This window comes from Carassius auratus, chromosome 49 (genome assembly GCF_003368295.1).
Source record: "Carassius auratus strain Wakin chromosome 49, ASM336829v1, whole genome shotgun sequence".
In the NCBI taxonomy this organism is placed as follows: domain Eukaryota; kingdom Metazoa; phylum Chordata; class Actinopteri; order Cypriniformes; family Cyprinidae; genus Carassius; species Carassius auratus.
The window spans coordinates 3170576-3180406 of NC_039291.1; the positions used below are offsets into that span (position 1 = coordinate 3170576).

At 39.4% G+C, this 9831-nt stretch overlaps 1 protein-coding gene across 1 annotated transcript in view; it reads left to right on the plus strand.

The window, feature by feature from the left end:
• The window catches only part of LOC113065896 (double-stranded RNA-specific editase B2-like), a 28944-nt gene extending 19424 nt beyond the window's left edge, over positions 1-9520 (plus strand). The window contains exons 6-8 of the mRNA XM_026237447.1: positions 3609-3790; positions 6273-6454; positions 7713-9520. Of these exons, the coding sequence (XP_026093232.1) occupies positions 3609-3790; positions 6273-6454; positions 7713-7880 (532 nt within the window). The 3' untranslated portion in view covers positions 7881-9520. The remainder of the gene's footprint in view (positions 1-3608; positions 3791-6272; positions 6455-7712) is intronic.
• Positions 9521-9831: the final 311 nt, after the last annotated feature.

The following is a 9831-nucleotide window of genomic DNA, read 5'->3' on the forward strand; positions in this document are numbered from 1 at the left end:
GTAATGTAAAGTTTAATGCACTTCATGCTGTTGATAACAATGAATGGAATATATTTTCTGCAAATATTTTTTGCATTTTTATATCAATATGGAAGAAGATTATCGTATTTAAATCAATGTGATAAATGAGTTAGGTCAAAAGGAATAAAAAGGTAGTTATATTACTAAATGTGTAATGTAATGGATTGTTACTAACTAAAATTTTTGGCATGTCATTTGGAATCAATAACGTACTACATTTAGTAAGTAATACCCTAAATATTATAAATATTGAGAATATAAAATAAACTAGTAACACTTTACAATAATGTCCCAGCAGTAATCATTAATTACTGCATTAATGTGCAGTGTGCAATTTCTTTGTTACAGTATTTATTAATCTTTATTATCATTAATTCATAAAAATACAACCATTCATTAAGTTCATGATAATATTAACAGATATAGCTTTTGATTTTAATAATGTATTGCTGATTTAAGTAAATGCTGATTAAATAAATGCTTTAAAAATGTTTTTCATTCTTACAAACACGATTCCAAAAAAGTTGGGACACTGTACAAACTGTGAGTAAAAAAGGAATGGAATAATTTACAAATCTTATAAACTTATATTTTATTCACTATAGAATATAGATAAAATATCAAATGTTGAAATGTCATGCCAAATATTGGCTCATTTTGGAGCTCATCATGAGAGCTGCACATTCCAAAAAAGTTGGGATCGGTAGCAATAAGAAGTCGGAAAAGTTAAGTGAACAGCTGGAGGACCAATTTGGCAACATGATTGGGTATAAAAAGAGCCTCTCAGTGTCTCTCAGAAGTCAAGATGGGCAGAGGATCACCAATTCCCCCAATGCTGCAGCAAAAAATAGTGGGGCAATGTCAGAAAGGAGTTCTCAGAGAACAGTTGCAAAGAGTTTGAAGTTATCATCATCTACAGCATAATATCATCCAAAGATTCAGAGAATCTGGAACAATCTCTGTGCGTAGGGTCCAGGGACGGAAAACCATACTGGATGCCCATGATCTTCGGCCTTTAGACGGCACTGCATCACATACAGGAATGATAGTGTAATTATGGAAATCACTACATGGGCTCAGAAATACTTCCAGAAAACATTGTCTGTGAACACAATCCACCGTGCCATTTGCCATTGCCGACTAAAGCTCTATAGGTAAAACAAAAGAAGCTATATCTAGACATGATCCAGAAGCGCATGTGTTTCTCTGGGCCAAGGCTCATTTAAAATGAACTGTGGCAAAGTGGAAAACTGTTCTGTGGTCAGACGAATCAAAATTTAAAGATCTTTTTGGAAAACTGACACCATTTCATCCAGACTAAAGAGGACAAGGACAACCCAAGTTGTTATCAGCGCTCAGTTCAGAAGCCTGCATCTCTGATGGTATGGGGTTGCATGAGTGTGTGTGGCATGGGCAGCTTACACATCTGGAAACGCACCATCAATGCTGAAAGGTATATCCAAGTTCTAGAACAACATATGCTCCCATCCAGACATAGTCTCTTTCAGGGAAGACCTTGCATTTTACCGGCTACTGAAACGACCAGCCTGCAGTCCAGATCTTTCACCCACAGAAAACATTTGGTGCATCATAAAGAGGAAGATGTGACAAAGAAGACCTAAGACACTGAGCAACTAGAAGCCTGTATTAGACAAGAATGGCACAGCATTACTATTCCTAAACTTGAGTAACTTGTCTCCTCAGTCCCCAGACGTTTGCAGACTGTTATAAAAAGAAGAGGAGATGCACACAGTGGTAAACATGGCCTTGTCCCAACTTTTTTGAGATTTGATATGTCAGCTATGTTGTATTCTGAATAAAATATGGACATTTGAAAATTCCACATCATTGCATTGTTTTTATTCACAATTTGTACAGTGTCCCAACTTTTTTGGAATCTGGTTTGTAGTTCGTGTTAACTAAAGGAGTTAATTATTGTTAAGAAATTGACTTATTGTAAAATGTTACCAATTTAATGAATAAACAAATAAGATCCTTACCAGAAAAATGAAAATAGAATATAATGATAAAATAGAATATAATGATATATATTAAACAATACAATAAAATATTGCATAAAATGATGACAAGGTATTAGTCATAATTTACGTATCATAATGGTTTTTAAGTTGAGGTGGCATTATTCCCCCGGTTTATTTCGGAGCCTGGACCTGATACAGGGAGCTTCCTATTTCTGCTGAGTTATGATAGATAGGTGTTGTTATTGTTCGACAGTAAGGGATGCCGAGCTGATTGAGTGGAGTGGATGTTTAATTAAGTTGATGAGTGCTATAATTGAAGGCATAAATGCCAAGCCTGTGAATATGATCCGTCATATTCTATTTGAGTTTTATGTAGATGAACACATTATTTTAATAGCCTGCCCGTTTTACAGCACTGGAGGGGGGGCTGGGAAAGGGGGCGGGGGGGGTTGCCCCGTTACGTTTCTACAGCAGCCAGATGGCGGTTCTTGGAAGAGAATTAAAAGATGTTTCTAATTCACAGTGTTGCCTCTTGGGTAAATTAATATTGCAAGGCCAAATCGCTTCTGTTTTGGTAGAATCTGAGAGAGGAAGAGAGAGAATAAAAACTAATTTTGTCTGGATAAGCAGGAGATTCCACAAGCAGATTGTAGCTCAGGTAAATGGATCCATATTTGAGACACTGGGTGGCAGCTCTTGAAGAGCAGTCTGTTAATTGACTGCTTGGGAAAGCAAAAACTATAATGGCTTATTAGTCACGAACAGGGATGTACAGAGAGAGAGAGAGAGAAGAGAGAGGTACCTGCAATCATTACCAGCATGATAAAGAGACATTAATTAAGCAAAAGAACAATGATGTAAACATTAGCAGATACATTGTTTGTAAATGATGCGCTTTCGTAAATACGTTAGCTTATGGTCTAAGGTCAAAAACAAAACATTTATTCTGTCTGGGGAAATTTTACATTTAGAATTTAGCCTGAGATCAAATGCAATATCTATCTGTTTGTCCATCTTAACTTTTAAAACATATTGTCCCTGGACCATTCATAGGCCATCTGAAAAAAAAAAAATTTGACTGAAATCACAAGCTTCAATCTGATTGGCTGTCTTAACGTAATTACAGGGTCCCCATTGGTTGCGAGGAATCGTGTCAATACAAACAGCACTTTTGAAGATGTAGTCGCTATAAATCACAAATTTATGTAGCCATATGTGGCTGTGGATCAAAAGGAGTCTTCCTGTTCAGAGGTTGGGTCACATTTACAAATATTTTTATTTGCGCACGGTTTGCAAATGTTTGCAGGAAAAATTAAGTCATTTTCATAGGAATCTAGGAATTTAGCGTAAGGGTGAAAGATACTGTAGATTTCATCATGCTGTCCAACAGAAATCTGTGAGATTAACACACAAAGCTGCGCTTAAACACATCGCCACACAACTGAAAATAGACAGTGGACCTTTCTTTGCCTATGAAATTTTGCTAAGGTGACCGAACCTTAAATTGTCTGTTCATGGACAGAATATTGGCAACTACACTTCAAGCCATATCCATAAGTCTGGGACAAGACTACACCTTTCCTAACCCCTCTGCACTCTCTACAGGTGGAATGTGCTCGGCCTGCAGGGGGCGCTACTCAGTCATTTTGTGGAGCCAGTGTATCTGTACAGCCTGACGGTGGGCAGCCTGAGACACACGGGTCACTTCTCCAGGATGATGAACCACAGGCTAGAGAGAGTCGGACCTCTGCCCACCTGCTACTACCGTAACCAGCCTTTTCTTAGCGGTATTTTCTTTAAACCTTTCCTTTATTTATTTCCTAAATGTGGAATTTGAACGGTAGTATATTTAAAAGCAATGCTTTGTTTGGTCAGGTGTCATGACAAAATTTGAAGGTCCCTGCTGACCTGTGGATCCCTGTACAGCAGGGTCCATCGTAACTGGTATCACTCATACCTCTCCGAGTGGGATTGAAACCATCATCAACCAGCAAGGGAGGCTAAAGAGGCTGTGAGAATAAAAAGAGGTGTACTTGTAAACCTCACTTCCAAACCTAGCGACTTGTTAGCACATCTGTTTCCAATGTCGGGTTGACTCTGGTTCAAATCCCGCTCTGAGTGGATACAAGTAGGACCAGTTACACTAGCAAACCAGATTGTGGGTTTGATACCAAACATATGAATAAAATGTATGGCTTGAATGCACTGTTTAACCTCAGACCTTGCCAGAAGTGACCTTATGCGCATGGAGGACACTCTGTCTCGCTCTATCACTTTGTTAAACTGCTCTCCTGAGCCTCAGTGTGGCAGATGGACTGCTCTATTGGATCTACCCATCCTCCAAACAATCTCGTCAAACACCCTATTGCTGCCATTGACAAGCTTCTCTTCCTTTGTCTGGATTCTCTTGTTGGGGGAAATGGGCTGGTTATTTTAGGCATCATCATCGTCATAAAGGGTGCAGAGTTCCCAAGAAGCGACCGAGATCTCTTATCATAAGGGAAGCCAATGAACCCTTCAGTCAGGACTCCCCTCAGTGGTCAGACCTGCACTAAATGCTTACATGCTTATTTTATCTTAAATACAGCATCACATTTAGTGTTTTGGAACTCTGCATGATGTATAGACAACATCATTAGAACCAGTAAATGAAGACAGCTTGAAGGAAAATAAAAATGACTGGTATTTCCTTCAAACTTTTCCTCTGACTCATTATTTGTATATTATTGAGTCATTTAGTTTCACTTATGCACAGGGGGCATCATTAAATTGTGTTTTACTAAATGCAGGTTGCATTTTATCATGCAAATGTTAGATCTAAACGACAGCATGCCATAAGCCTATTTAATAAATGTGCGAGTATGAAGGTGCTTATATGTTAAGAAATATCCAATTTTATACACGGAGATGAAAACTCTGGACACATCTGTCTTCACGAAAAAAGTTTTATTTTACATGATGGAGTTTGCAATCTACTGGTCCAAACACAATGAGAATGAGTGAAAAATAAAGACTGGTACAAGCTATGCAAAGGCCAGCACCAACAATGCATGAAAATCCTTTCAGACTGAGTCTCGGAATGTACCGTATATATACAAGAAAGAAAAGGAACAAAACAAAAGACAAACTGCTTTGAGACAGTAGTTAGTAAACAAACTTCATACATCCAGGCCAGTAGGTGTCAGTATATAGTTCAGAGCTACTCAGAAAAAGAAGCTAGCAAAACATTACTGATGAACAAAACTTACTTAGCACACCTTTAATTAGCTTAACCAAGTTACAGAACTATCTTAAGCAGTAAGACTTTCTTCGTTGACGAGCTTTACTAGTATAATGCTAGTCACCCGCTCAGTTTTGCTGGTTCACCTGCTTCTCTAGCACCAAACAAGAACTAACCAAAACTCTATCATGATTCACTCTAACCTACTCTTTTGTTAGAAAAACTGAGACTGAGGATGTCTTTTAAATGTAGGTCACATACTTTAGCCCAACACTTATCATAAGATACCAAGTGGCACTTAAGAGTAGCCGTATGTCAAACACAGTGATCACATTTAGCAGCATCCTGTGTAAAATGCTCTGGATGATGGATAGACGATGACATTGTGACTGACAGTAAATGATGAAGCCTGCTTGAGGTAAAATAAAAATTAAACGCTCTATTACAGACATACAGGGATAAACTGAATGCAGAGTATGAAATGACACTGTGAAAAAGTGAGCGAGGTTTTCAGAAAAAAGCTGCATTACGACATAAAAGGATATGGACATTATTAAAGCAGACGATTTATTCCACCTGTTTAGAGGCCTTGAATAGAGAATCTGAGATTGCAGGAGGATTAAAGGAATCGTTCAACCAAAAATGTAAATGCTATCATTTATCAAATGTGTCTGACTTTCTTTCTACTGTGGAAAACAAAAAGAGATATATTACACATTCCACAGAAGAAAGTTAGTTATACCGATTTGTTTCAATGTAAGTCAGCAGTACAGTACATGGGCATGCTATGATACTCTCCACTTTAACAAAAAAGCAAGCATGCCATGCTAATTGGTGTAGCGATGCAGGCAATGATTGAGGAGCCCGAGAGATCCTTTGTTCCTGGAACCAATGTTTACGTCAAAGATAGAACCGACGACACAGAGACATGCTCACCTACTAATGAAACACTTCAGCAATCACATGCTAAATAGAACCTCCCTTGAGTGCTCGTTCTTACCGTCTTGCTGTCTTTCCCTAAGTCTCCCTCTCTTTTCTTGCATACACAGGCCTGAGCAACAGTGACTGCAGGCAGCAGGGGAAGTCTGTGTGCTACAGTGTCAATTGGACGACAGGTGACATCCAACTGGAGATGCTCAACGCGTCTACTGGGAAGAGGAGGGACTCCGGGGCTCCATCTAGACTTTGCAAACATGCGCTTTTTGAACGTTGGATCAGACTCTATCGCAAGGTGAGCTCACCTTTGAACAGAAAAACATGCTGCATCTGAAATGGAATGCTTCCATACTATATAGCAGATAAAAAATAGGACACTAAAATAGTAGTATGTCCAAATTCATGCTATTTGTAAAAAACAGTAGGCTAAATATACTTATTAATAGTCACAAAGTAGATTCATATTCAAATTGAGTTCCTAGGCACAGTTGCATAAACCACCTTAAGTATGAGCCTTAGGGTTCCCCTTACCTAAGGGAATGACTTAAGGGAGTTGCATATAATCCCTTAAACACTTCCCTTATCAAAGGGAAACCGTTGAGTATTTCACGACAGCGACCAAGGTTTTACCGTTAAAAAAAATCGACAGTGGCTTGGTCACAATATTCGTTTCATGGTGATGTTAAGTCCCATTCACACTTGAAGTGCAACAATTACTCTGAAGTCACTGTGCTTTTGATCTTTCATTAGTAGTTACTGCCTGGTCACCATAGTAGTCTGTCTACCCACCAGCAATGCCATAAAACGGGAGAAAGGTTGGGCCGCAGATTAGCAAGGGTGCAGAGATCCCAAGAAGCGGCCGCGATCTCTGGCCGAGGTCACTGCAACTGAGTTCAATTAAGGTTAGGGATCTCGGTCAAGGTCACAATCAATGGATCCTTGCAGAGCTGAAATCAAGGACCTTTCATTAACGAGCCCAGTTCCAGTGGCAATTTCTCAGGTCAATATAAAAAAACTAGTTGAGGATGAATAATTCCGTTTTTATTAGCCACAACAGACAGATCCCATTTGCTATGAGATGAAAAAAAAAAAAGTATAGGGCAGAATTAGGTCCTCATCATGTAAATCTATGGGAAAGATGCCGGCTGCTGTACCAAATGCTGGCAGTTAAAGTCTAATGACTGTGTAAATGGTAATCATCTTGAAAAGCACTTGAGCGGCCTCCCATGGCAAACGCTCAGCGCTCACAGTAAGGGACGCAAGAGCACACACGCTAATCTCCAAAGAAACTTTTCTTTTCTCCGAGCCCCTCTGTTCACCGCTCCCTCTTTTTGCTCACACTGTCTTTTCCACGTGTGTGAGTGTGCGACAAAGAAATGCACAAAAGCACGGAGAATGTTCAATTGCTTGTGAAATTTAAATGGAGAGATTACACAGCTGCTCAAACGCCACGTTTGTGCCGGCTCATTCGTTTTGCTTTGCGCACTCACCATTTCTTGTGTCTGTCCCATCCCTCTCTCCTTCATTCTTCTTTTTGTTTCCTCTCTCTATAGCTGGTGGTCCGTGGGGCGAGTGGTATGCCGCTGTACTGTGAAGCGAAGCAGGCGGCCGGCACCTACCAGACTGTGAAGCTGCAGTGGTTGAAGGGTCTACAGGAAGCAGGATTAGGGACATGGGTCAGAAAACCTCCCGAGCAGGAAAACTTCACTTTGACTGTATGAGTACTGAAGCTTGTCCTCATCACCAAAACCACCTTCACCCTGCAACCAGTCGCCACAGAAGCCCTTACTCACCCCAGAGTCAACAACATCCCACTGCCAAAAAACTTCCACTAGTGGAGAACCTTGTTCTGTCGAACTCTCGCAAAATGTTGCTACTGAGGTAAAGATGAGGCATGGAAGAATTTTGCGTTAGTGTTTATTTCCCCCCAAACCAGTAAAGCGCAAACACAAACTTACCTCACAGCCGATTCTGTTGACTTCATTGGTCATGCCAGTCACAATGTCGAATATGTACCCCTATCCTTAACCTGAGTCCCCTCACATTTGAAGCACATCCCCATAGATAGGGTTAGTTTGTTGCAATTAAATCCCTTCCAAAAGTCTGGATTTTTAGTCAGGTTGACTTTGTGATCGAGTTGACCAATGGCTGAGGGAAGGGACTTGCGCTTAACTGATATAGAAGAAAAATCACTTGTACGATTCAATTAATGTTGACATTAAACTACATGAAAGATCCTATACTCATCCTCCACACTTGATTAAAACATAGAACCATAATGTACCTCCTTGTTCTAGCTAGTCAACATTATTTTTTTTGCTATGCAAAGCTAGTAGGCTAAGCTAAGAACAAATACACCAAAAAATTAGTTTCAAGCATTTCTAATCCGGATCAGAATTGATGGAATTGCTTTGGTGTCCAAAGGGGACAGGATCTTGCAGGACATTGAAAAATCCTGTTTAAAACTGCAATACTTGGATGACATAATTAAATAATTGTACACAAAATATTGATTTGAGTTTTAATATTTTATTAGCTCACCAGACGCAAAGCTTCCATGAAGAAAACCATTCCCAGTAAGCACACAGTGCTGACTTCAGTTATCCGGCTGAGCCTGTGTTATCAGCTTTTACCAGTTGTTATTGGGGGATAAAATACTGCTGGATGCAGCGATTGATCAATTACTCCACAGAGCCATATTAATAAACCATAACATTCTTGTAATGAGTTCCAGGAGCTTATAGAATACCTTTAGGCCCAATCCCATTTCTAATTGATACCCCTACGCCTACCCCTTCTCATTGTCCCTTGAAACAGAGTGTGAAGGGGTAGGGCTGAAAATATTCCCCCAAGAAATGGGACACCACTACTACACTGTTACATGTCATCATACACCGCCGCCATGTTAAAGAAAATTCACGGTTTACACAAACTCAGATGTGTGGTAAAAGATAAGTTACCTGCCACTGGACTAGTATTTATGTTGTAAAAACAGTGAGTATCAATAAAATATGTTGTGGAACAGTCAATAACATTAGTGAACTGTTATCATAGCGATTTTTTGCAAACCTTTCTTCTGAGATAATAACTGTACATACGAACACAAATTGAATGTAACATATAAAAATGACTTACTTTTATGGGTCTCTCTGCTTGCTATGGCAGCCATATTGCCATATGCGGGGAAATTTATCATACCCTTTCATTTAAAGTTAGGTCCTCAAAAATCTTCGTTTGAAGGGTTATCTGGCCCTCCCCCTACCCCTATCCCCTCCGGCCAAAAGAGGATTGAGACAAACGAAATGAAGAAGGGGAAGGTGAAGGGGTAAAGGGTAGAATTGGGATGGGCTGTAAGGCGGTCGCACACCGGACGAGAAGCGTCGCGTCACGTCGCGCCACATGTAGAACAACTCGAGGTATCGCCCGACCACATACTCGCACATTCAATTTCGCAGCAAGATGGGTGAGTTTTAGCTTCATCTATTATTATTATTTTAAATATATGATTTTAATTGATAAAAGCTTAATTGACAGGCAAATGTTACAGGCCAATACTTTAATATTTTGCTTATGTAAAAATGTCTCAAGAGAAAAATAAAATTTTAAAAGTACTACGTTTATTATATATTTAATTATATATGTTTACATTTTAATTAAGCTGTACAACTAATA